Below are 27498 nucleotides of genomic sequence, written 5' to 3'. Positions count from 1 at the left end.
TGTTTGTAGTGGGACCATGCATCAAACGTCCTGTTTGACCTGCACATATGTGTTCAGGATGAAGCCAGGTGGAGATGTGTGTAAATATCACAAAGTTCAGACTGAAGTATATTCTGTGGGATTATTGATGTTTTATTCCAGCCGACCGAGGACCAACCTCCCCACGAAGCGTCTCCACCACGGTTGAGCCCTTAAAGCCGACAACACAGTGAAAAACCAGCAGCTATAATCACTCAGTCTTTCCAGTGTCTCTACATTGTTATATCTATTTAGTGATGACCCCCCCCCCCCACCTCCCCGCCCCGCCCCGCCCACTGTCTAAACACAGACACTGTTAATAATCATAAATGTCAAAATCAAACCAATGAATGTCGGTGATTTGGTTCTGAAAAATGTCCTCAGAGTTCACAGTGTTCAACGACTTCAGAAGCCTCGTCAACCGTTCAGTCTCCGTTTAGAAACGTCCCGCGGCGAGCGTTTCTTTTAGCATATCACTTCATGCAGCTTCGTAAAAACGTTCTTTTATATGTTTGGCACAGTTTAGACACACAGATAGCTATACAGAGCAGTGCATTATGGGACGGAGACATTCGACACAGCCACACAGAGAAGATCATTGGAGAGAATAATAAAGGAGTAAATGACGTTTCACATCAGGATTACTGCTTTGAGTATAATAGATATTTCTTTTTTGCAAAACACACACACACACACACACACACACTTGTCTTTCACCCTACATAAACGTCCTCATGCACTCAGCTTTTCTTATGAGTGCGTATTTGCAAGAAAAGCACGCTCTCACTTTAAAGAAAACAGACTTTTCTTTAACTTGGCACATGTTGAGAGTAAGAAGGAAGCACTTTAATCTAGTCGTGGTTGTAAATGTCCGACACAAAGCGTGATCATCTTGGGTTAGCTTAATGGAGGCTGCTATTGCTGATGTCGGAGCTTGGATGGGGCTGGTCTGGATGGGTTTGTTTCCTCTCACGTCATGGTGCTGATACATGATGGAAGGGGCTTTTACATCCGTAGCAGCGCGGCACTTTCTCTGCTCCTCTGAGCCGGGCGGAGGCTAAAACTGGGAGGTCTCAGTGAACGAGATCGCGTCTGTCTTGTCGACCGTGAAGCCGCCGTTCACGTAGGATTTCTTCTCGCACTCCTCGTCGTCCAAAGTGGCCTCCAGAGCGAAGGGGTTGGCGACGTCCACGTCCGACGTCAGATCCATCCGATCCAGTTCCCTCTTTGATAGTTTCTGGACGATTCCGGCTCCGTAAGCGTCGCCGAGAACGTTGATCATCGTGCGGAAACGGTCCCTGAAACAGAGCGATTCAAAAGTTGTAAAAAGTATTTCAACTTGAAATTTTTAATTGGAATAACTCAAAAAAAGCCAGAAGACAACTTACAGCAGCCAATCCACAGCCACGATCAGAGTGACATCATTTGCAGGTAACCCGACAGCTGTTAAGACTATCACCATGGTAACAAGCCCAGCATTGGGGACTCCTGCTGCTCCGATACTGGCAACCGTTGCAGTTATACTGAAACACAGAGACACGGAGACATCGATTTATAATCCCAACCGTGACGTTTCTTAATCCCAAGCACACGAGTCCTGGAAGTAGCAGTCTGAAAATGTCTTGGTTTTGTCCTCTTTAGCGCCTCCTGTGGTGGAACACAGCTACTGCAGGCTTGTTTGGCGATGTCAGTGATGAGATCCAAACAGCGTGCTCACTTTGGGCTCTCATTAGATAATCTGTACTGTATCTATACGCTTTAACCAGCAACTCTGTGTCTGACTAACATGACTCAAAGTAGCCGTCATGTTCGATGTGCAGACTTGGACTCGACCAAACGTCCCTTTTATCTCTTTCATTTTTTTGTTTTCGAGTCCGCCTGTCATGTGACCTGAGCACGCTTCATAATAACATAAAGCCAAGCATGTGTCGGACTACGTTGTGTACAACAGGTAACCGAGCTCAGGCCCGGTTAGTCCTGGAGCAGAGGGAGGACGGGGGGGGGGGGGGCAATCACTCCTAAACACTCTGCAGTTATCAATCCTCAGCGATGTTATCCATTAACTATCAACTCACCAAACCTTCGTGTCATGTTACAGGTCAACGTGTCGACTCTTTCCAAAGCTTTCTGTAGTCCTGCAGGATTTCGTGGACTTTGCTTCCTTACCTGCCCATCCTGGATGTCGTTTGTTTTTCTTGTTAGCTTCCTGATTTTTTTTTATCTCTACCTCCTGGTTGGATTAAACATTGTTGATCTTAACTTGTTGTCATGTGACAAACCTTCCTGTCGACTTGGTGCCACCGTGTTCAATCATAACATTGTTATCTTTTTAAAGGTCTAACTGACTCGTAAGAAATCATAAACCTGAATGTGACCTAAATATGGGCTGCTGACCTCGATCTTGACTCTGTTTGTTTAATGTTACTTGTTTTCCAGATCAGGAACGACTGGAGTCAGAAATCTGTTTTTAACAGAATCATAATCTCTGTTCGTCGTGTCCCTGAGTAGCTCTGTACCTGATGGTGACGATCTGGCCCACATCCAGAGCGTAGTCGTTCAGCTGGGCGATAAAGATGGCGGCCACCGCCTCGTAGAGCGCCGTGCCGTCCATGTTGATGGTAGCACCCACCGGGAGGACGAAGCGGGTGATCCTCTTGTCGATGCGATTGTTCTCCTCGGCACATCTGAAGGTGACGGGCAGGGTGGCAGAGCTGGAGGGCAACACAGGGTTCGCACACATCGGTCGCTATTCTTTAAATACTGACACGTGGTTTTTAAAGAGTCGTGTTCCTGCTGACCTGGAGGAGATCATGAGCGCCGTCACCAGAGCCTGAGCCATCCCCAGCGTGAAGGTGAACGGGTTCTTCCTCACGATGATGAAGTAGATTAACGGCAGACAGATTGTGGCGTGGATAGCAAGACTAAAAGACAACAGTTTATTAGAAGAACAATATTTGCCATCTGGAGATTCAGTTTGATAAAATATGAAATCAATAGACAATTGCAGGAATATTTGTTGAACCTGCTAATATATTTCTACCTGACAATGAGGCCGAGGTGTGGACTCGAGTCACATGACTTGGACTTGAGTCATCAATTTGATTACTCTGGATACCAATTCACGAAGTCATAAAGGACTTAAAACCCCACTTGGACTTTAACCGATGACTTTACTTCGATTTGAGTCTCATTTTAAAATCATGTACTTCATTTAAAAAGTTCCAGGAATCAGTTCATTTGAACAGCATTCATTGTTTCCCAACCAGAGGACACTTTGTTTGAAGCATCTGAAAAGATCCAATCGACTTTTCCTACAACCCGTCAAGAAGTGTGTCACTTGGTTAAACGCCAGAACTACTGAATGAGCAGCCAGCTGCACAAATGGGCTGATCCTGGGTTTACCTGTCTTTATGTTTGGACTTGATCCTGGGTTTACCTGTCTTTACTTTGGACTTGATTCTGGACTTGCCTGTCTTTACTTTGGACTTGATTCTGGACTTGCCTGTCTTTACTTTGGACTTGATTCTGGGTTTGCCTCTCTTTACTTTGGACTTGATTCTGGACTTGCCTGTCTTTATGTTGGACTTGATTCTGGACTTGCCTCTCTTTACTTTGGACTTGATTCTGGACTTGCCTGTCTTTATGTTGGACTTGATTCTGGACTTGCCTCTCTTTACTTTGGACTTGATTCTGGACTTGCCTGTCTTTATTTTGGACTTGATTCTGGACTTTCCTCTCTTTACTTTGGACTTGATTCTGGGTTTACCTGTCTTTATGTTGGACTTGATTCTGGGTTTACCTGTCTTTATGTTGGACTTGATTCTGGGTTTACCTGTCTTTATGTTGGACTTGATTCTGGGTTTACCTGTCTTTATGTTGGACTTGATTCTGGGTTTACCTGTCTTTATGTTGGACTTGATTCTGGACTTGCCTGTCTATATTGCGGACTTGATTCTGGGTTTACCTGTCTTTATGTTGGACCTGTTCTGGACTTGAGACCAAAGACTTAAGCATCATAAAATGCACCAGAACATTGAGGAAACACAGACCTGCAGGTCTGATGTTTTAAATGTAAGTTGGTTGTTTGTGTTGAGTCTGGTGGTTGGATAAGAGCGATGAAACAGCTGTTTCTGGTTTTACAGTAAAATAAAGTTTACAGTAAATGAAGCCTCAAAAAGGCTTTTTTTTCTGTAGCATTATTTTCATTAGACACTTAGAAGATTAGAATATTGTTTTTTAAAGTCAATACAATGCTCTCAGCGATGGCTTTAAGATAATACCACATAAAACTCTAAACTTGACCTTCTATACTTTCCAGTTATACTTCATGAAGTTTATCCGGTTAGCGATGATGCTGCACTGAGGACGTTACAACAAAGTGTGCTCATGTCATCTCAGGGACACTGTGAACCTCAGACTCACCCCGTGACCTGCCTGAGTGGGATTTACTGTACACTCTTTATTGGTGTTGCTCAGATTTAGAGCCCGGCTTTCATTACTGCATCTGCAGCTTGAGCAGTTTTAAATGTCCTTGGTCCTTATCAGTGCCCGCACAGAGCTCAGATTTTTACTGTATCACTGGAGGGAGGACCGGCCCCAAATGTCACCCATAAATCCCAGAGTGTGGAGCAGGCTGATCGGAGTAATTGGGCAGCTTACCCACTCAGCACTGTCACCATATAAAGACCCATCTTCCTGAAGATCTCCCAGTCCTCCACCTCGATGATCTTTGCAGCAATTAGGAACAAGATTCCCACGGGCATGTAGCTGGAAAACACATGAAGTTCATTTTTGGTCATAAGATCTGAGATTGAAGCAGTATTGTGAATTTTTATTACCAGGTCGAAATTCATGCAGATTTACTGTTTCAGCGACAAATTAAAAAACGCACGACTATAAAAGAAAAAAAATATATATATGTAGTTTTGTTTAATTAAATGTAAAGCTTCCTTTGGTTTCTTTGATGCAAAACTCTACAAACCTGATTATCTAAAAGCATGCTAATTAAATTTATTCCAGTTTTTCCAGACTTAATTTCGGTCCCAGTTCAGGACCATGTTGGCCTTGAAATCACATGTATGAATCTAGGTTTGGATTCCATTTGTAAGCCCATACACGTACCACATGATGATCTGGACCAACTTCATGGTGGCTTCATTCAGGGCGTCGAAGAACTCGAGGAGGATTCGTCCTTTTTCACCCATTTTTCCGATGACGAGGCCAAAAGCAACACAGAACACGATAAGCCCCAACACGTTGATTCCATCCGAGTATGAGCCGACGATTTTATATTCCTTGGTTATATTCTGCAGGGAGACGAAACAAGGAATCGATTCATTCAGGGAACCAGCACCCGGCCAGGAAGCTGCTCTCACAACCACATTATTTGCATCTAAGGACTCATTGATGAGCTTTTACAGGATGGCTGACCGCTGACCCATGGCCTCTTCTGACTCATTATTGGGTCATCTGATGCATCTAGATAAGATGGAGGTTTGCAGGTGTAGAAACATGAAACGCAAAGTGAGGCATGTGGATAAAACAAGGGAATCTTTGTTTTCATGTGAAGTAAAAGACCCCAACAGGTCATGCATGAACACAGCTGCAAATACCAATCCTCAATCCTAACCCATCACAAAAAGGCAGCTGGGGAAGCCACCTGAAAAAGTTAGACTTACAAGTTTGTACTGACCTGCCAACGGCCCCAACCTCATTTATTTATTCGCTAAATTATATTTCTACCTGTGTTTGACTGAAGGAGGGCACTAATTTTGGACCTTTCATATTTACCTTTCATATTTTACATTTATGAAAGTTGATAGATTAAACTTCTCCAATGAAATCAGATGCTGACCTTTAATTTTTAAACGAGAATCAAAGCGCAGTCTACTGAAAAAAATTAATTTGGGGGTTTTAAACGTCACATTATCGTCCTTTTCAAAAAGGTGAAATAAGTGTCCTCGCTCCTCTTCAACATGTGTGTGAAGTGTGTTGTTGTAAATCCACTCTGATCCTGTATTTGATCATGTCTATAAACCCCTCTATTTCAGCCCTGCTCAGAACAGGCTGTTTCTGTGTCTGTAGCTTTAAATATGTAAATGAGCTGTGTCTGACCACGCCCCCTCTCTGGAAGGGCTCGGGTGTACTCGCTGCTTTCTGGCTCCATGTCCTATTGTTTACGGTGAGAAGGCAGACTCAGAGGGCAGAACAAACACCTAGCTGTGGGAGTGTCACCCACCTGGGGGAGGGGCTACTGCCCTTTGTGATGTCATGAAGGGAAAACCTCCAAACAGCCTGTGGGGTTGGGGGGGTTTATATTTTGATCAGGCTGCCCATGTTTTATGTTTGGATCTGTTGCTTTAAGGAGCTGACTGCTCTGGATGAAGAGTTCATACCGACCTCCACGACTGAGACGAGGGTCGTGGTGAGCGGGGGAATCGTGGTGGTCGTAGCGTTGATGTTGGACAAAGCTCTCGGAGGCTCCAGCTCTTTGCGCTTGGTCTTGTACTGAAGTGGAATTAATCACACAGAGTTAAATTCACATGCATGCTATAGAATCAACATGTCCAGATGTATGTTTGAATGTCACTTCAAGATGAAATAAATAACGGATGTAAAGAGACTCTTACCTGCTGGAAACAAGCCTGCACGAGATTTTCAGGAAACATGTTTCTGTTGATGGAAAAAAAAACGAGGAAGGGGATGAACGGAAGACAAAGTTATTCATACAGGCTGCTCTGTAAAAAGATGCCTTCCAAAAATCCACTCCAAGATTTTATCAAGGCAAGTGTATTTAAAGCACACGCGATTATATTTAAGAAGTGGAGTCTGACCTACTGTCACTATGATCAGACTCCACAATATGCTACAAACAAAGCAGCTCATCCATCATCCACTACAGGCCAGTGTGTGGCGCTATAACGTTTACATATAGAGCCGGCTACAACATTTGCTTCACTCAGAAGGTTAGGCTGCTGGCGCCTGTGGGGTTAGTGGTTTTTGTGTGGACCCATGTACGGAGGTTGTACTCCTCTGGGCTGGTGGTCCAGGTTCAGATCCTGCCTGCGACTCCTTTCCCACATGTGATTCCCAACTATCTCTCTCCCTGATTTATAACTCTATTTATGACTCTACTTGAAGAAAACTGAGGCTGTAAACACTGATTAATTTTTTTTTACATTAATCTGTGTAACTCAGCCGTGCTTTTATTTTGAAATAAACTTAAACCTTGAAATAAAATGGCCTTATGGTAGCTGGAAGATGAGGACATGAAGTTAAGCACAGAAAAGGTCAATGTGTGATGTCATCAGGTGAACAGTAACAAAGACACGGGGTTCCTTTGACCACGTGAGTCTGAAGGTCACCTGACGAGGTCCAGGAGCGTGTCGACCGTTGTGACGTTGGGCGTCGTCCCCTCTCTGTCGATGTGGTCGGCCGTCTGAGAGACGCCCGGTTTGATGGTCATCACCAAAATAATACCTGCAAAGAGAAACAACACCCCTCAGTCAGCACGACCCGTTACCATGGCAACGTCAGAGAGACTAAACCGAAGAGGGTCTGGAACAAACAAACAGAGAGATTATGTTCAGTGATTCTGAGAACTGAGGAAGTGAAGTGAGAGCAGGACGAGGGACAGAATCAACTCACCAAGAATTACTGCGATGATGGTTGTTGAGAAGTAATAAATGACAGCGCGCAGGCCAATCTTTCCTGACACCTCGGAGTCCAGAGCTGCAACACCTGTGTGGACAGGAAGTAGAAATATCAGAGCGTAAAGAGAGTGAAGTCAAACTCCCTCTGGGTTCTTTGTTCTCAGCTCTGTGTTCACACCGACGGGACGCTGCGTCTTTCAGCTCGTTTGTGTTTCTCATAGAGGCTCCAACATGTTTCATACATAGTTTTTTTTTCTGAGTGAACTCCTTCTTCTCCAGCTGTTGGAGAGAGACGGAGAGTCGACCCCGCTCATTCAAGGCCTCGTGTGTCGAGAGGTATAACAACAGCATGTCATCACAAGAAAACAATTCAAGGGGAACAAACAGAATTTGGAAATAGAAGAAAATACTTTCTGTGGCCTAAAAGGACAAACATGTTGGAATGATCTGAATCAACTTTGAGACGCACCAAGGGGAGCCAGTTTTTTTTAAACTGTAGTCCAGGAAGCGGCCGGGCTCAGATTCAGCTCCGACCTGTGGCTGATTTCCCACATGGCATTCCCCTTCTCTGTCTCCCTGATTTCTGACTTCATCCCCTGACTTCCACACATCATCACCTAAAACGTGACCTCAGCATCCTGTTTTCAGATGTTCAGATGGCTCTCGCCTGCTGCTGCCGTCGTCCCTGCTGCTGAAACAGAACGAGGAGGGAGAGTGTGCAGATGGTAGCGTGGAAGAGAGCACTCGTTTTGATCTGAAGGTTGCACACTAAAGCCTTTGAGGAAAGTGACAAAGGGAGGTATTTTAAAGGCTGCTAAAGTCTTTCCCTCCGTCCTTCCACTCTCTTCCACATTTGGTGGCATCCTTCTATCCAACAACGTCTTCCAGCCCCTCTCAGGGGATTCCCAGGGTGAGGACATACAATCCCTGCAGTGAGCTCGGACTACACTTGGGTAAGCCCGACATACGCTCTAACTGACTCCGTCCTATCAATGCAATCCCTCCATGATCACCACCTCAACGTGCTGCAGGGGTTTGTGTGTAGCTGTGAATGTGGGAGGCGCATTGAGCTACCTTCTTGAGGCAGACCTGACAAGACACCTCACGGACATGTTTGGTTGAACCTCTGAGACTCATTTAAAGGTGTTGAGGAAGGAGGAGGACGCCACGTGACCTTTAAAGTTACCTGTTATCATGCTGGAAATGATGAGCGGCAGGATGACGAGCTTCAGCATCCTCATCAGGATCTCTCCGGGGAAACCAAAGTACTGTTTGTGGAGGTGTGAGAGGGACGCGTACTCTCTGACCACGACGCCCAAACTGATCCCTGAAACATGAAGAAGGAGAAAACGCAGAGTTACAAAGGCAACAAAGATGGCCGACATCGACGCCCCCCCGTCACTATAAAGAAGATTCAAGTCGGTTTGTTGTCGCTTAAATGAATAAAACATTTCCTCTGCTGAACAGTCAAACTATTGCCGAGCTCAGGGGAATTTCATCTGTGGAGAATTAACGAAGCACATCACACGCTGGTCCATATCTCACAGCTATAAACCAAACATGTATTCCACTCAATGATTTAATGGAGTCCACATCGTCATCTCTGTTATCATGCATACACAGACCACCGTTAAGATGCCTGTAAAAATCTGTGATGACACAGCAAACTCTGCAGATTCAGAGGTGGAATCAGCGTGTTGAAGCTTCAGGTCCCGCTGTGAGCTCTGCTTCAGTTCACAGCTGCTGTTATAAAGTGAAGACTTCACTGTTTCCTCTCAGCCCACTGAGGCTGGTTTGGAAGTCAACCTTGAACTGAGCAGAGTTCAAAAAAACACACAGTGACAGTGAGGTGGAAGAAATGTGGACCTCAGGGGAAACTGTCGCTGTTGTTCCTCTGACTAAATCGAGAGAGAGAGAGAGAGAGAGAGAGAGCGAGCTACCAGGAACAACAGGCTTCAGTGTTTATATATTTTACTGATATAGATAGCAGGTTTTGTTTCCTGTACCTGAAAAGACGACAGACTTAAATCTTCCTCTCTCTAACCCCGTGACCTTGAAGCACAAAAAAACATGGAAACAACTAATTTTACTTCGATCCAATTAGTTAAAATCTTTGCACGGCTTGTTGTCCCGCCTGAGGTCCTGCGATGCTTTTTAACTTTTAGTTTGAGTTTAATGTTCTGTGATTGGTCGGGTGCCTTTATGGAGGGAAATAAACAAACCAACCAAGCAGACGTTATTCTTTGTGCTACTTGACGTGTGATTGGAGGATGAAAACCGTGGATATAAAACGTTCATATTTGTTGGATAAGAAGACTTTTGATAAAAAACAAGATTTTTAGTTTAAAGGAAGAATTTGCGATTTTTTGATCCAGCAGATGTCGCCTTTGATCAACAGATTAAAAAAAGACTTTCTGTTTGGCCACGCCCCCTCCATACTGAAGCCTCCGCTCTCCTCCTGAGACACACCTCCCTCCTCTCTACGCTCGCATTTGCAAACGCAATCAGCGCTCAAAATTGTCCTTGATTCAAGTTGCTATCACCTGTGTGTCCCGCATCGTTGTGATAGCATGCTAACGTTAGCGATCTTTAGTTAGCTCGTTAGCTTCACGTAAACTGACACAGAATGATGTAAAAACTCTTCATCCAAATAATCAGTGAGTATGTTCTTCTTCTTCTTCTGGGCTAAAACAGCTTTTATACACAAGGAGGAGGAGCCACGTAAACACAGCTCTGACAACAACACAGGCAGCAGGACTCCAGCTTCTCCCTCACTGCAGACAGTCAGGACTCACACACACATTCACACAGAACACACACTGGATTAATTATTTATTTTTGAAGAACATGTCACGCTTTCTTCCTTAAAGACTGAAGCTGTGATAAACTGCCAACTGTGCTGGGGGGCGGGGCCTCAAAGCCCTGCCTACCTTCTCTGGTCCAATCAAATCCAGAGCATTCAGGAGCAGAATCTAAAGTTAGAAGGAGGACATGCTGGCTGCATGTTTCCTTCATGATCACTTTCTCTACAAAGCTCACTGATTGGTCCTTTAACATCTGTTTAAATATGTTTATTTAATGCAGCACACAACTGACTTCGGCTGGATTAATAAAACCGATATGTGGATTTAAAGTTGTAAGATGTCATGACAAAGTGACGGGTGATCCTAATAAACAAAACTGAAACTACATCACAATAAGATCTGAAGCCATCCTGTTTTGAACACCTGCTGATGGTTGGTACTTTACATCCTCCTCACAGAGCAGCATCAGCTGTCCCCTCAGTCTGGTCACGTTTAACTGAGACACGTCCAGACACACGGGGGGAGAGGATGGAGGCTTTTACACTCAGCACACAGCCTGCAGTATTTTTACATTCATGTCATAAAATCATGGATTAAACAGCTGATTTCTTCAGCACACATTTTGCTGTTTAGTCCTGCGGAGGGATGCAGATGAAGAAGAGGATGATTTATTCAGCAGTGACAGCAGCTGAGAGCAGCACTGAATGGTGAAACATAAAAGGAAGGATGCACACATCAACAGCAGTGAAGATGAGTGAAAAACATAAATCAAAGATGAGAACGTGTCATTCTCTCAGTACACAGCAGCAGGCGTTCAGCAGTGTCCACATACCGAGCAGCACGGAGAAAATCGTGGCAATCAGAAGCCAGTTCCTCCTCAGCAAGCCTTTGAAATTCATGCCTCGTCGCTCTTTGTTACCCATCATGTCCATGTAATTCTCTTTCTCCTAAAAAAAAAAAAGAGGGTAGAAACAATAGCAAAGGGCCCCCGTAGAGACACAAAGGAGTCGTGCAGCGGTCAGAGTGTCAGGAGCAGACGACGCAGAGGAAGAGGAGGATGGAGGAGCTTCAGAGAGCCGAGGATGCAGCCGTCAGACGCTGCTGAAGGCAGGCAGAGTGTGAGGGAGAGAGAGAGTGTGTGTCTGTGTGTGTGTGTGTGTGCAGGAGACGAACGGAGGAGGGGGGGGGAGTCTCCTCCTCCCTCCTCCACCACCACCCTTCCCCCACAACAAGGTGTCGCTGACATTTCCTCATTTTTTAACACTGACTGCAGCATGTGTGGTTGGCAGGTGCAAGGGTCGAAGTAAAGGATGATTCCAACATGTTTTTAATTTGAAGTCTCAACATCTGTTTCAGCATCAGCTTCCAGTGTTTTCAGATCAGGCCGACTACCTGCACGCTTTGCTGAGTCATGCTTATTTGTTTGTAGTTGAAGTTAGAAAACCAAACCAACATGAAAGAAATCTATTAAAATAAAGTGAGTGAGCGAACGACAAAACCAGACATTAAGAATGTGCAGACGGTCTACGGTCAGTGATTATATCTCACATCAGGACTTTCTCCAGAGACAACAAGCCGGAGGAGAAACTCTGTGTGTGCGTTCACACACGCAGCTCAGCCTGAGAACTTCAGGAGTTTTGTGCATGTGTGAATGTACTAATTGTTCTTCTTTTCTTCTGACATTTTTAGAGGATGTTTATGAGTCTACGTCATTGTCTTTGTTATATATAGTTAATTGGTGTTTCCCTACACCTGGAGATCAAAAATACACCTGTTGGACTATTAAAAATCCTGGTTTCAGACCTTTTACTCATGTTGACACGTGCTTTATAAATACATGTATTGGTAAGATTATTTTTTAGAAATAAAACAGGTCTGCTGTGGACTCTCAGAGAAGATTAAAAAACGTTTAAGTTATATTTGTACAATATTTTGTACCTTTTATAAATTTGCTCGTTGTAGCAGAAAATGTGAAGAAGGTGCCCTCGTGGTCCCTGAGGGGTTAGTGCTGTTTCCTCACATCGAGAAGGTTCCTGGTTCAAATCCCCCTTCTCACAGGAGCCTCTCTGTGTGGAGTTTGCATGATCTCTCTGGGTGTACTCCAGCTTCCTCCCACAGTCTAAAGACCCCTGGTCAGGAACTTTCAAGGGCCCCTCTGGGAATCTCATATCAGTAGAGAGTAGTGTGTGATCTGACCTGGTGTTTTTTGCTGTTGGCCCCTTTACAGATCTAAGGCCCCTGGGCAATGGCCCGGATGCCCTGATGGTTTATCTGACCATTGCCTGAAGTGACCAGTTCACCATTATCCTGTTCTCGCAGCACCTGTGCTCACAGGTTTGTGTCTCTGCTGCCATCTACTGGATCAACCTGGTACCAGCGTCTGTGACAGACGATCCCTCATACGTCTCTTTTCACTCGACCAGAGGTCATTACACTTGGATGATAATCTTCGTTTTACACCCTCTGCTCAACTTGAGTTATATTAAAGAATTATTATAAAGATTTAAACCTGCGTCCTGTTTTTAACAAATGTAATTGTAAATAACCCAAAGGTGTAAAAACATTTAAAATCACAGCCACAGACAGATTCAGCCAACAACTGCAAGTGTTTCAGATAGTCTGAAACAGAATCTTTTAAAGTATAACTCTTAAAAAGTGATCAGGCTCGAGTGTTAAGTGTGACAACATATAATAGATTGAAAAGCTCAGGTGCTGTCTCTCTCTTCTGAAACACACTAATCTGATCACTTATCGACTCCAGCAAAATAAGCTTACATTCATTTTTGACTAGTTGGAATGCTTAAGTTAAATCATGGTGAATATTTTATTCGTATTCTTAGCTCTTATATTTTGTACATTTTTAGTGCTTTTCTACTTTGTATTCCATATTATATTGTTTTGTTACTAACACTGTGTGTTTGATGTCCTGCTGCTTTAATGCTTCAATTTCTCAGCTCAGGATCAATAAAGTACATCCATCTCCATTTACAAAAACCGAGCTCGCAGGAACTGGTTAGGTTCTGGTTAAGTGGTTTTGACTGTTTAGTTTAGTTGGAGATATTTTTATTCTTTGATCTTTCAAAGATTCAACATCAGAATGGACAAACTATTAACACACATTTGAATCAAGCAGCGACCTCCTATTTTGAAAAATGAAGTCGATGTTGAAGTGTTAAAATCCTGCAGTTCCTGGAGTGTCCACTAGAGGCTGGCTGCAGCCTCTATGGACTTTTGGCAAACAATTTGGTAAACAAACGTTAAGATTTCATATTTTTTCTTTTAACCTTAATGGGCTTATTATTGTTAATTATTCTAATAATATTATAACAATGTAATATGATAGTGTAATACATTTGATCCCTCTTATCTGTTAACATTTTTAAAGTTGCGTTTAAGTTTACATTTATAGTGTGTGCTTTTATTCTGAAACTCTGAGCGGTGGTGTGTGGTAGTTGTAGTTCTTTGACGACGCGGAAGTTGTCGGAGCTGCAGGAGGCTGCCTGTTTGAGATAATCTCTGACAGTGTCGATAACACACTGCTGTGCTCTTCGTTGCCTCCTCTGCTGCTCTGAAGTAAGTTATTTAAATATAAAGAGGTTAAATCAACTGTTTTATTCAGTAACGGCCGTTAGTTAGCATGACGAAGCTAGCTGCTAACGTAGCAGAGCCCAAACAACACTGTGTCAGTGTTGTTTGGTCAAAGTGTCAAACTAGCTAACTTTGACTGCCTGTCAAATGTTCAATCTTTAATCTTTTACACTCACTTGTGTTGTTGTTATATTAAATCTCCGATATTCAGTAAAGTCTTTAAGGCTGTCGCTGTCCGTAATGTCTCCGTATTTAACCGTTAAAGTACGTAAATGTTGAAGTTTAAGCAGGTTAGCTTAATGCTAACATGACGTCACAACATCAGGCCATGTCAGATTAAAAACTCAGATTTAGAAATTAAAGCTCGTTTGGAGGATTATCCCAACTGCTTTCTCTACAGAAATGTTTTAATATTTAATCAGTTTTATTAGAATAAACATACTCGGGTCCAGGATAGTATTTTTATTAAGTATAGACACTGTATACTAAACAATATATGTCCATAATGAATGTATAAATAAAGCTATGGGCTGATTTATTAAAAATGCCTTTACCTATAAGGATTGTCATTTTCTGTAATTCAACCAAACAAAAATCCTGACTGTTTAAAACTACAACATGTCTGCTTAAAGTGAGAGATGTTGTTTATTGTGAAATGTTTGAAAACACCAACAACAATACAAATCTCAAATTTTAATATTCTACTTTTTATGTGACATTCAGTCACAAACTAAACAAATATGAACATTAAATAACCCATTACACATTAAATGTGATTTATAATCATGTTATTTACAGTGAATAGATCATAATCAAGATACGATGTAGGATTATTTCCTCTCTTTTCCTGCACTCAGCATGTCAAACTAAATCAAAGCTGCCGTTCGCTGTGTGTGTGTGTGTGTGTGTGTGTGTGTGTGTGTGTGTGTGTGTGTGTGTGTGTAGGTTATATCACAGCGTATGTCAGAACTATAGAATGACTTTGTACTTTGCAGCCAAGCTTCAGCCTGCCCAGTATGTAGATATTCAGGATGTGTTTCCCCTCCTGCCAAGTGCTCCTTTATCACCGCTTCACCTTTCACACAGATAACGCCTCTCGAGGACACAGATTTCACCCTGTCTTCTGACTTCTCTTTGTGAAAGTCTAAAGCACTTTCTTCCAAATGCTAAGCTGCATGTTTTTGTGTTAAATGTGTTTTGACAGATTGCTTAAGAGTCTGTCGTTATGCAAGGTTTGGAAAACGTGGACCAATGGTTCACTAACCCTCAGGCAGGCAGCCCACGTGGACTGCCACCATAAAAGTTTATCTATTTCATCACTGACTGTGGATGGACTCCAGATTGTAATCCCAGCCTTTTTTTTTTTTTTTTTAAACCGATGTAAACAGACACTGCTGTTCATGTGCATATCATTTTTTCACCATTATTAATCATTAAGAGTACCGGTTTGTCCATGTCAAGAGAAGCACAAAAAACGAACTAAAATAATAATGAACAATGAATAGGCCGTATGAAGTAACAGAACATGTGCATTCAGTGTTCAAATAATCCTTAATCCTGTTTATAATCTTCATTGCTTTTAACGTAATCTTGTTTAAAGTGACTCGAGCTCGTAGTCCGAGGAGGGAACAATAACTTTAAAAGCACTTTGAGGTTGGACACACATGATTGGTCCATGTGACTGAAGCTTGTATCTTGTAGTGCTCAGTGGATAAAAGAAGCGGGTTGTGTGATAAGGTTTTATGAGAAAACGTAAAACATCATTACTTCAAGAAAACAAACCGGCTTGGGCTCGCTGATGAATAAGAAGCAGTGGTGTGTGAAAACATCTGAACCTAAACAAATGTTCAGACGGCGAGCCTTCAAGCGAGACGAGGAATATCATCATCATTGGTTATTGAGCAAACATTGCTTGGATCACTTTTTGTCTTGAACCATGTCACAACCTCCTTAACCAAAATAATTACCCAGAGCTCGACCGATTAACCGGCATGACGATAATATCAGCTGATATTTTTATGTCCTGTGACTCGTTTTGATCTCAAAGTAAAGGTAATATTACAGATTTATTCACCTGTCAAACAGCAATCTCTGTCACCAGCAGAGGGCGCTGTGTGCAAACATCAGTCTGCAGAGCGGTGATCACGTTCATGCGTCGAGTGACCATCTTTTCTTCATTATAAATCTTTTATACAAGTGTATGATAATTGTATTTAAGGGATCAACACAATAAATGAATTTAAATCCATATAGGATTGAATATCGATCAAAGAAATATATTGGTGTTATTTATTTATTCTCCAAAAGTCCCATTTCATCAGGACCTATATTAACCCCAAAGACTCAGAACACTGAGGTTGAAGACATGTAGAGACGTCGCACAGATTGAAATGTTTGAACCAAAAGCTTTTTTCTTCATTTCCCTGAAAACACTCAAAAGATACAGAATAAACAAAAGGAAATGGACCTCTGCCTTAAAGAATAAAGTATGAGAGGATGAAACACAATCAGCTCCTCCCTCTAAAGAATCCCTACGTAAGAAAACAGCTAAAACAGCTTTTCATTTTGTTTCTATTATTTATATATAAAGAGGAGAGGACCCACTATAGATCCCTGTGGGACGCCGTTTTGTTTATTTTTAAAAGGTAAAAAAAAAATCATCAACTTGGACGTTTGAAATCTTCAAGTAGTTGTCAAACCTTTCAGCAGTTGTTGAGGACTACCTTTATTAAAACAAGCTTACATATGGTCTCCTTTCTTCCAGATTAGATCCGACACATAAAGGAGGATGTCTGCGACTGTGAAGAATCCTTTTCAACATATCGTTGAGCATCTGGACCCAGATGAACCAGATCAGAAGTTTTACAATCTCTCCAAACTTGGAGACCCCAGATATGGTGAGAATCTGTTTTGAGTAGCTCGAGGTCGAGTGGCGTTCACTAAATATATATTCTGTCTTTAGACCGTCTGCCCTTCTCCATCCGCGTCCTCCTGGAGTCTGCCGTCAGGAACTGCGATGAGTTTCTGGTGAAGAGCTCAGACGTGGAAAGCATCCTCAACTGGAAGGAGACTCAGACTCGGACTGTGGAGGTCCCATTCAGACCGGCCCGCGTCATCCTGCAGGACTTCACGTATGTTGATGACGCATTTATTTAATGACAGACGTGGCGTCTGCAGTTTGACAAATCCCCTCTTTCACTGACAGAACAGCACACACACAAGGACAGGAATCAATTTGTACACATAAAGTTCAAACTCGTGGAGTGTTTAATCTTCTGAATGTTTCCTGGATCTGAAACCCCGAGGGCGGCCTCGTCGAAGAACGAACACAGGGAACAGAAAGCTCTGTCGTCACCCGTAGACGTTCAGATTCCAGCCTCAGTGTGTGCTGGAGACGTGTGGATACACTCGTGTTGTATCTGTGCTCAGATTTCCCTCACAGTGGACTCAAGCATCGTGTCGATTCATGGGAGATTCACATAAAAAAAAAAAAAAAGGTTTTTTATCCCATGAATAAGGAATTTACTCTGACCAATCAGAGAGCTGCTCTCTTCCTGTGTGATCATGAAGGAAACCTGCTGTGTTGAAGCTTCTCTGACAACAATGCAGCAGCCAGTATGTCCTCCTTCTAACTTTAGATTCTGCTCCTGAATGCTCTGGATCTGATTGGACCAGAGAAAGTAGGCGGGGCTTTGAAGATGTATCGCCTGTTTCATGGCTGCAGACTGAAGATAGTAGAGAAGTTCCCTCCCTCGTACGAAATGAGTCATTTAATCCACAGTGTAATAATTAGACTCTCTTCGCAGTGGCGTCCCCGCTGTCGTGGACTTTGCCGCCATGCGTGATGCGGTGATGAAACTCGGCGGCGACCCGGAGAAGATTAATCCTGTTTGTCCAGCTGACCTGGTCATCGATCACTCCATCCAGGTGGACTTCAACAGGAAGTAAGAGCACGTCCACAGACGGCCTGAACGTCTCACTTTGCTGTGTGTGATTCTCTGCTCTCAAACAAACTCGCTCCCTTTTTTTTTTTTTTCATCCTTCAGGTCGGACAGCGTTCAGAAAAACCAGGACTTGGAGTTTGACCGGAACAAAGAGAGATTTCAGTTTTTAAAGGTGAGAAGTGTGAACAGACCCAGAGTGTGAGATTTGATGTCGTGTTGAATAAATACGGATGTGTTGACCCTCGTCTGTCCTCCTCAGTGGGGCTCGAAGGCCTTCAGGAACATGCGAATCATTCCTCCGGGATCAGGAATCGTTCATCAGGTCAACCTGGAGTACTTGGCTCGAGTGGTGTTCAAATACGAAGGCTTCTTCTACCCTGACAGCCTGGTGGGCACCGACTCCCACACCACCATGATCGACGGACTGGGAGTGCTGGGATGGGGTAAGAACAACAAAGTCTGTGTGATTGTGATTCCGCGTGCGGCTGTGAGGGATCTCATGGAAGCTCGATCCTTCAGGCGTGGGCGGAATCGAGGCGGAGGCCGTGATGTTGGGTCAGCCTATCAGTATGGTGCTTCCTGAAGTGGTGGGATACAAGCTGAGCGGGACCCCCGACACGTTCATCACCTCCACTGACATCGTGCTCACCGTCACCAAGGTAGCGACAGTCAGATCTGCAGATGGAGACGTTTGAATGTGTGCAGGAAACGTTTGACCCCCCGCCCCCCCCGCTCTCCTCACAGCACCTCCGTCAGGTCGGCGTGGTGGGAAAGTTCGTGGAGTTCTTCGGCCCCGGCGTCGCTCAGCTGTCCATCGCCGACCGAGCCACCATCGCCAACATGTGTCCGGAGTACGGAGCCACCGCGGCTTTCTTCCCCGTGGACGACGTCAGCATTCAGTACCTGGAGCAGACGGGTGAGCGCACACGTGTCCACAGCTGCGTCTCTCACATGAACATCAGCGGATTCTTACTGAAGGTCATGTTTGTGTTCGGTCTTCAGGGCGAGAGGCGGAGAAGCTGGCGTACGTCACAAAGTACCTGAAGGCGGTGTCGATGTTCAGAGACTACAACGACGTCTCTCAGGATCCAGATTTCACTCAGGTCACTTTTTGCTAACAGCTCTGAGCGCCACCTCGTTCAGCCCAGGCTAAACTCTGTTAACCAATCAGATCCATTTCATGGACATTTGTGCAGTTTTCACTTCAGACGGTCCAACGCATGATGTTTTTAACAATCGTCTCATAACAGCTGCACGACCTCCCATTGGCTCCCGAACCACCGAGAGCTGCAGCTATCGAATATTAGCGTCAGGTAAATTAAAAATACAGGCCAAACATGTTTTAATGGCTGAAATAACAAACAGTGTTTCGTGTAGCCGACACATCTGTTACAGTACATTTAATAGAGAAAGCATCATGTTCTGTTGAATCAATCACAGAATCAATCATTATGTCAGATCAGGAGATTGAGAAACTTTAAATATATTTTTGCTTCCTCGATGAATTTTTGTAATTAAGTTATTGGAGGAATGGTTTCAGCTCTAGAACCACCAGTTGGTCAGGCCAATGAAACGTCTCGTCCTTCAGACAAACATGGCGGTTGTTTCGGTGAATCATCAGAGCAGGGCGTTGACTTATTTTCTCCGTTATTCAGCAGCGACTTGAAGCAAGAGACAGAAAAACACCAAACAAGCTCAGGTCCTTTTTATTTACATGTGAACGTGTCCGTCTCTCTCAGGTTGTGGAGCTGGATCTGAGCGCCGTGGTTCCCTGCTGCAGCGGTCCCAAACGACCCCAGGACCGAATCCCCGTGTCCGACATGAAGACTGATTTTGAATCCTGCCTGGCAGCGAAGGTAGGAGCGAGCGCCCGTGTCCTGCGCATCATCACGCATCACGTTAGCGACGTCAGAGTCTGACGCGTTCTTTCTCTCTGTGACGGCGTTCAGACGGGTTTCAAAGGTTTCCAGGTGTCTCCTGAACGCCACAGCTCGTCCGTCCCCTTCCACTTCAACGACAAAGAGTTCACCTTGAGTCACGGCTCGGTGGTCATCGCCGCCATCACCAGCTGCACCAACACCAGCAACCCGTCCGTCATGCTGGGAGCAGGTGAGTGGGTTACACCTCAGAGAGAGAGAGTGATGCATGATGGGTATTTAAGCCGCGTGCTCTTCCTCCAGGACTTCTTGCGAAGAAGGCGGTGGAGTGCGGCTTGAGCGTGAAGCCGTACATCAAGACCAGCCTGTCGCCGGGCAGTGGAGTCGTCACGTACTACCTGAAGGAGAGCGGCGTCATGGACTACCTCTCCAGACTGGGGTGAGCTGCTGCTCATCAGGACGCACAGCAGGGGGCGCTGTTCTTTCCCTCGTGGTTACAGCTTGTTTTATCTTTGAATATTCAACGTCCTGATAATCATGTGACACAGATTCAATATCTGATGATCATAAACGCAGATTCCTGCCTCCTCCCTTGTTCCTTTCCTCTGCTCTGTGCCTTAAAGCAGGAAGTGAGGAGACGAGGCGCTCTCGTTTACAAACTCTGATAGAAGCTCAAAGGCGACCCCTGCTGGTCTCTACTTGTTACTACACCTGAGTGAACTCAGATTTTTATTTCACCCGTCCCTGAAGTTCCTTTTTAAAGAGGATGCAAACATGTGACGTCTCCTGGTTGTTTCCTGCACTGCACGCCTCCGCTCGTGGTGACATCACCATGATTATACTGCATGTGCTGCAGCACGCACTGAAAGCATGAAACGGTTAATCGCTGCCTCGGAAACTAGCGCGAAAACTACAAATATATTCTGCAGCCTCGATTTGACTTCATCGTTTGGACTCGGCTTCTCTCAGCTGTAGATTTAAAGCGACCTCGGCGAGTCGTGTCCGTCGAGCAGTCATAACGTCAACAATGTTCTCCTGTGTGTTTCCTGTCAGCTTCGAGGTGGTCGGCTACGGCTGCATGACGTGTATAGGAAACAGCGGGCCGCTCCCAGAGCCGGTGGTGGAGGCGATAACACAGGTACCAGCAGCAGCTCTTCTTCCTTCCTCGTTCGTAACCCGAGGAGCTGAAGTCAGGACGTTCCTTTCTCGTGTTTCAGGGCGATCTGGTCGCGGCAGGAATCCTCTCAGGAAACAGAAACTTTGAAGGCAGAGTTCATCCAAACACCAGAGCAAACTACCTGGCGTCTCCGCCGCTCGTCATCGCCTACGCCATCGCCGGCACCGTCAGGATAGACTTTGACAAAGAGCCCATTGGTGAGAAGTGAGAGTGAATGTGTCCGAACATGAACCAGCACAGACGATTAAAGCTGAAAAGATGCAGGATCATGAAGTACTCCTACATGACCACTAGGGGGGGTGAAGTACTCCTACATGACCACTAGGGGGGGGTGAAGTACTCCTACATGACCACTAGGGGGGTGAAGTACTCCTACATGACCACTAGGGGGGGTGACGTACTCCTACATGACCACTGGGGGGGGGGGGGGGGGGGTGAAGTACTCCTACATGACCACTGGGGGGGGGGGTGAAGTACTCCTACATGACCACTAGAGGGGGGGGTGAAGTACTCCTACATGACCACTAGGGGGGGTTAAGTACTCCTACATGACCACTAGGGGGGGTGAAGTACTCCTACATGACCACTAGGGGGGTGAAGTACTCCTACATGACCACTAGGGGGGGTGAAGTACTCCTACATGACCACTAGGGGGGGTGAAGTACTCCTACATGACCACTAGGGGGGGTGAAGTACTCCTACATGACCACTAGGGGGGGTGAAGTACTCCTACATGACCACTAGAGGGGGGGGTGAAGTACTCCTACATGACCACTAGGGGGGGTGAAGTACTCCTACATGACCACTAGGGGGGGGTGAAGTACTCCTACATGACCACTAGGGGGGGTGAAGTACTCCTACATGACCACTAGGGGGGGTAACGAAGCACTGAACCGTCTCAGACTTTAATGGAGTCGGTTCTGCAGAAGTCCAAAATGAGTTATGGGCCTGGAGCGTCACGCCGAGGTCGTCCATGTGACGGCAGCAGTGTCTCGTGGTGTTGACATTTAACACGCACACACACACACACACACACACACACACACACACACTCTGCATGTGACTCTGAGCGTGACCACGTCAGACTTTTATTTTGAATTAGTCGAGGAAAAGGAAACACAGCTTGTTTTTCTTTTTTATCAAACGACAGAAAAGTAGAAAGTATGAGGCGCCTCAGGTCACATGATCGGCGCCTCAGGTCACATGATCGGCGCCTCAGGTCACATGATCGGCGCCTCAGGTCACATGATCGACGCCTCAGGTCACATGATCGGCCCTGATTGATTCATCCTCTCGTTCTCTTGTTTCCTCTGAAGCCGTGAACTCTGAGGGTCGAGAGGTCTTCCTGAGGGACATCTGGCCCACGCGGGAGGAGATCCAGGCGGTGGAGAGGACGTTCGTCATCCCGTCCATGTTTAAAGAAGTCTACGAGAAGATCGAGGTGAGCGGCGGTCCGACGTGCAGACGGCGTGTTCCTGCAGAGTCGTCTGGTTCTGACTCTGTTTGTTCTGTTGTGGCAGAAAGTGAACGAACGCTGGAACGCTCTGATCGCTCCGTCTGATAAACTCTACACCTGGGACTCCAAATCCACCTACATCAAGTCTCCGCCTTTCTTTGATGGTTTGGTAAAAAATCTAATTTCATCTTTAATTGAATCTAAATCCAGATTTGCACTTTCAGGACGTGTGACGGAGCTCTGTTTGTGTTTCAGACCATGCAGCTCCATCCTCCTAAATCCATCCAGGACGCCTTCGTGCTGCTGAACCTGGGCGACTCCGTCACCACCGACCACATCTCTCCTGCAGGAAACATCGCCAGGAACAGCGCTGCAGCGCGCCACCTCACCAGCAGAGGGTGCTAACACCTTTTTTATACATGAAGATTTTCTCTCTCAGTTGATTCAGAATAAATGAGATAACATGGAGTGTTTCCACGCGTGCTTTGTGCTTCATCGTTGTCTCGTTTTGACAGTTTGACCCCTCGGGACTACAACTCGTACGGCTCACGGCGAGGAAACGACGCCGTCATGGCCAGAGGGACGTTTGCAAACATCCGCTTGTTCAACAAGTTCCTCAACAAGCAGGCGCCTCAAACCATCCACCTGCCCACCGGAGACACGGTGAGCTCACAGCACCGCTCTCCTCCTGATATTCACGCTCCGTGCAGAGCGCTAACCACGCCTCCGTCTTTGTTGCAGCTGGATGTGTTCGACGCTGCGGAGCGGTACCAGCAGTCCGGCGTCCCTCTGCTGGTTCTTGCGGGGAAAGAGTACGGCTCGGGCAGCTCCAGAGACTGGGCTGCAAAGGGTCCGTTTCTCCTGGTGAGGAGACTCTTCTTCAGCGTGTTTGATTGTTTCTTCTTCTGTGGTGTTTTCCTCTCGATGAACGTCGTCTGCTGAGACTCTTCTCCTCCCTCTGATGAGGAGATGTTTCCTGCTCCGCTCTTTCCCCGACTTCAAACACTTTAGGTTTACAGCTCCTGCTTTTCAGGACATGCAGCGTCTCAGCATCATGCACTTTTAATGTCCTCTATTCATCTCACAAACGGAGAAATGTGCAGCAGCATAGCAGAAGAAAAATGCAAAATTAAATTACATAAAAATATAAAATGTAGCAAAAAAAAAAAAACATGCATAAAAAAACTTAAAGAGCATATTGCAGGTTAACATTTTTCATTATATGTTCAACACAAAAGGGCTCTAATTTAGAGGAGGAAGTGAAAGAATCACGCAGTGCAAAATTAAATTAGATTAAAAAATATATATATATATATATTTTAAAAAAAGCATTAAAAAATAGTTAAAAAGAGCCAGTAACTCAAAGTTAAAAGGATCCTATCGGCCTCCTCCACAGAAACACAAACTCTCAATGATTCACGACCGACCTGCGACCGTTTGGAGCGTGTAATCGCCACATCTCCTCCTCGGCTGTCGCATCAGAGAGGGTCAAAGGTCAGGAAAAGTTGGAGACTGACAAACGTTTGTTGCTCGCAGGGTATCAAGGCTGTGATCGCAGAGAGCTACGAGCGGATCCATCGCAGTAACCTGGTGGGGATGGGAGTCATTCCTCTGGAGTATCTCGCCGGAGACACCGCCGACAGCCTGGGACTGACGGGACGAGAGCGCTACACCATCAACATGCCCGAGACGCTAACGCCGCGCATGCTCGTCGACGTCAAGGTGCCTTACTCACGCTGTTCAAGCACTGTTTTTAAATCTGCTGCCGATATGACGCCTGAAGGTTTGTGTGTGTGTTCCTGTGTGTGTGTGTGTGTTCCTGTGTGTGTGTGTGTGTTCCTGTGTGTGTGTGTGTGTTCCTGTGTGTGTGTGTGTGTTCCTGTGTGTGTGTGTTCCTGTGTGTGTGTGTGTGTGTTCCTGTGTGTTCCTGTGTGTGTGTGTTCCTGTGTGTGTGTGTGTGTGTGTGTGTGTGTGTGTGTGTGTGTGTGTGTGTGTGTGTGTGTGTGTGTGTGTGTGTGTGTGTGTTCCTGTGTGTTCCTGTGTGTGTGTGTGTGTGTGTGTGTGTGTGTGTGTGTGTGTGTGTGTGTGTGTGTGTTCCTGTGTGTTCCTGTGTGTGTGTGTGTGTGTGTGTGTGTGTGTGTTCCTGTGTGTGTGTGTGTGTGTGTGTGTGTGTGTGTGTTCCTGTGTGTGTGTGTGTGTGTGTGTGTGTGTGTGTTCCTGTGTGTGTGTGTGTGTGTGTGTGTGTGTGTGTGTGTGTGTGTGTGTGTGTGTGTGTGTGTGTGTTCCTGTGTGTGTGTGTTCCTGTGTGTGTGTGTGTGTGTGTGTGTGTGTGTGTGTGTGTGTGTGTGTGTGTGTGTGTGTGTGTGTGTGTGTGTTCCTGTGTGTGTGTGTTCCTGTGTGTGTGTGTGTGTGTGTGTGTGTGTGTGTGTGTGTGTGTGTGTGTGTTCCTGTGTGTGTGTGTGTGTGTGTGTGTGTGTGTGTGTGTGTGTTCCTGTGTGTGTGTGTGTGTGTGTGTGTGTGTGTGTGTTCCTGTGTGTGTGTGTGTTCCTGTGTGTGTGTGTGTGTGTGTGTGTGTGTGTGTGTGTGTGTGTTCCTGTGTGTGTGTGTGTGTGTGTTCCTGTGTGTGTGTGTGTGTGTGTTCCTGTGTGTGTGTGTTCCTGTGTGTGTGTGTGTGTGTGTGTGTTCCTGTGTGTGTGTTCCTGTGTGTGTGTGTGTGTGTGTGTGTGTGTGTGTGTGTGTGTGTGTGTGTGTGTGTGTGTGTGTGTGTGTGTGTGTGTGTGTTCCTGTGTGTGTGTGTGTGTTCCTGTGTGTGTGTGTTCCTGTGTGTGTGTGTGTGTGTGTGTGTGTGTGTGTTCCTGTGTGTGTGTGTTCCTGTGTGTGTGTGTTCCTGTGTGTGTGTGTGTTCCTGTGTGTGTGTGTTCCTGTGTGTGTGTGTTCCTGTGTGTGTGTGTGTTCCTGTGTGTGTGTGTGTGTGTGTGTTCCTGTGTGTGTGTGTGTGTGTGTGTGTGTGTGTGTTCCTGTGTTCCTGTGTGTGTGTGTGTGTGTGTGTGTGTGTGTGTGTGTGTGTGTTCCTGTGTGTGTGTGTGTGTGTGTGTTCCTGTGTGTGTGTGTGTGTTCCTGTGTTCCTGTGTGTGTGTGCTCTCACAGCTCGACACGGGGAAAACATTCCAGGTGACCATGAGGTTCGACACGGACGTGGAGCTGGCGTATTTCCACCACGGAGGAATCCTCAACTACATGATCCGAAAGATGTCCGAAAACTAAAGCCAACAAACGTGCCGGAGAGTCCAAACGTGGCCGAGTCGCAGTTTGGACCTCGTGTAACCGTTAACGAAGAAATAATCAAACCGAGCAGAGAGACGTTCTAAGCTGGATGACTTAATTTACTGTTTTCACTGAGAACGCTGCTACTTCCTGTGACCACACGGCAGACTGAAACGTGAGAGGCGAGTGAGACGACAAATCGACTTGTGATCCAGTTTTTAAGTCGTTAAAAAAATCCAATCCACGTCCAGCTGGGGGGAAAGTGTAGTTATGCATCGAGCCGCCATAGATGGGACTCCAGCGCCCCCTGCAGGGACACACAGGGAGCCACACTCAGACTTCTTCTCTTCATATTTAGTCTCTGGTACAGCCAAAAAAATGTTTTCCTCATGCAATTTCTTTTAAATGTTCGTAGTAATACTAATTGAATCGTGATGTGCCCTGAGGATTTCATGAACACTCTTCTTCTTCTTCTTCGCTGCTCGTCTCCTCGTCTTCAACAAAGATCAGAGTGAAACAAACAAACCCGCCCCTCCAAAAATGCTAATAGCTCCAGCTAACAGAGAAGCTTCAACACAGCAGGTTTCCTTCATCACACAGGAAGATCATTTTTAAGTCATAAATAAAAGATCACCAGAACGTTTGAGTCTCTCTTGCCTCTTTGGACAAGAGAACTGAATCTATAGAAGATGTATAAATATATGTACTTAATATATAACGTTTATAATGTCAGTCAAAGATGAAAGGTAGATGACGCTCGCTTGTTTCATGCTGACTTTAGAATCATTCCTCCGCTCGATGAACGTTCACACATTCCACTCTTTGTTTTAGTCGTCTTTTTGTCTCCGTGTCACATTAACGCTAAGCGCTGCCTTACTGTGTCCGTGCCATCGTCTTCTGCTTTGTGTCGTTCAGCGTTGATTGTCAGATTGTGAATAACGACCCGATCATGTTCGTGTGAATCGTGCATTAAGCCATACGTGACTGACACTTCAATAAAATGTGATTCTGTTCTTGCCAACAGTTTTACCTTCATTACTGTTTCTTCATCTTTGGTTTGTTTTATTTATTTATTTATATATTTACATGCTTTATATGTACACATACATGTACACGCATACATATGTACATATATACGTACACATTTACAAACATGTACACACAGCCTATTTCTGCCAATAATATTGATTGTTGATCAGTCATGCACCTATTATAAACTCCTTGTGGCACTGGCAGTGTTGTTTACATTATCCTATTATCAGCCTGCCATGTGTTTATATATATGTAATTTATAAAGACATGGGCTACGTTCCAGTTGTCTTATTTGCAGTGTCCTCGGTCCTCAGTCGAACCGGAAGGAATGAAAACCAGCGTACATGCCTATGTCATGTAAATGAAAAAAAAACGACATGCATACCTATGTCGAAAATTGGAAAAAACGACATACATACCTATGTCATGAAAAGTTGGAAAAACGACATACATACCTGTGTCGTAAATTGGAAAAAAAACAGCATACATACCTATGTTGAAAAATGGAAAAATGACATACATACCTATGTCGAAAAATGAAAAAAACGACATACATACCTATGTCGAAAAATGAAAAAAAAAAAACATACATACCTATGTCGACAAATTGGAAAAAAACGGCATACATACCGACGACTAACCACAAACAATGTGACAGAAAAACAAAACATGAAGATATCGTTTAT

General features: G+C 45.0%; 2 protein-coding genes across 4 annotated transcripts; one reads left to right on the top strand and one right to left on the bottom strand.

The window, feature by feature from the left end:
- Positions 1 to 286: 286 nt before the first annotated feature.
- slc1a1 (solute carrier family 1 member 1) lies at positions 287 to 14606 on the bottom strand. Of its 2 annotated transcripts, none has more exons than XM_079371229.1 (13): positions 14239 to 14606; positions 11307 to 11421; positions 8857 to 8997; positions 7666 to 7758; positions 7383 to 7497; positions 6648 to 6690; positions 6418 to 6525; positions 5140 to 5324; positions 4678 to 4785; positions 2817 to 2939; positions 2535 to 2729; positions 1407 to 1541; positions 287 to 1316 (listed from the first exon to the last, which is right to left on the bottom strand). In XM_079371229.1, the coding sequence occupies exons 2-13, from the start codon at positions 11404 to 11406 to the stop codon at positions 1076 to 1078; spliced, it is 1587 nt and encodes a 528-aa protein (XP_079227355.1). In that variant the 5' UTR covers positions 11407 to 11421; positions 14239 to 14606; the 3' UTR covers positions 287 to 1075. The 2 variants fall into 2 exon arrangements, with proteins under 2 accessions (XP_079227355.1, XP_079227356.1); XM_079371230.1 differs by lacking the exon at positions 14239 to 14606 and adding an exon at positions 12413 to 12564.
- On the top strand, positions 13895 to 26420 carry aco1 (aconitase 1, soluble). Of its 2 annotated transcripts, XM_079371227.1 has the most exons (22): positions 13895 to 14047; positions 16653 to 16707; positions 16827 to 16959; positions 17025 to 17193; positions 17869 to 18006; positions 18109 to 18178; positions 18266 to 18449; positions 18526 to 18665; positions 18751 to 18922; positions 19009 to 19109; positions 19746 to 19862; positions 19956 to 20115; positions 20187 to 20322; positions 20937 to 21021; positions 21101 to 21257; positions 22377 to 22501; positions 22581 to 22685; positions 22772 to 22914; positions 23032 to 23179; positions 23258 to 23380; positions 24053 to 24238; positions 25664 to 26420. In XM_079371227.1, exons 3-22 carry the CDS (start codon positions 16851 to 16853, stop codon positions 25778 to 25780), a joined length of 2685 nt encoding a protein of 894 aa, XP_079227353.1. In that variant the 5' UTR covers positions 13895 to 14047; positions 16653 to 16707; positions 16827 to 16850; the 3' UTR covers positions 25781 to 26420. The 2 variants fall into 2 exon arrangements, with proteins under 2 accessions (XP_079227353.1, XP_079227352.1); XM_079371226.1 differs by lacking the exon at positions 16653 to 16707.
- Positions 26421 to 27498: the final 1078 nt, after the last annotated feature.

Source organism: Symphodus melops, assembly GCF_947650265.1.
Source record: "Symphodus melops genome assembly, chromosome: 20".
NCBI lineage: Eukaryota > Metazoa > Chordata > Actinopteri > Labriformes > Labridae > Symphodus > Symphodus melops.
This window is presented reverse-complemented; position numbering and strand designations above follow the sequence as displayed.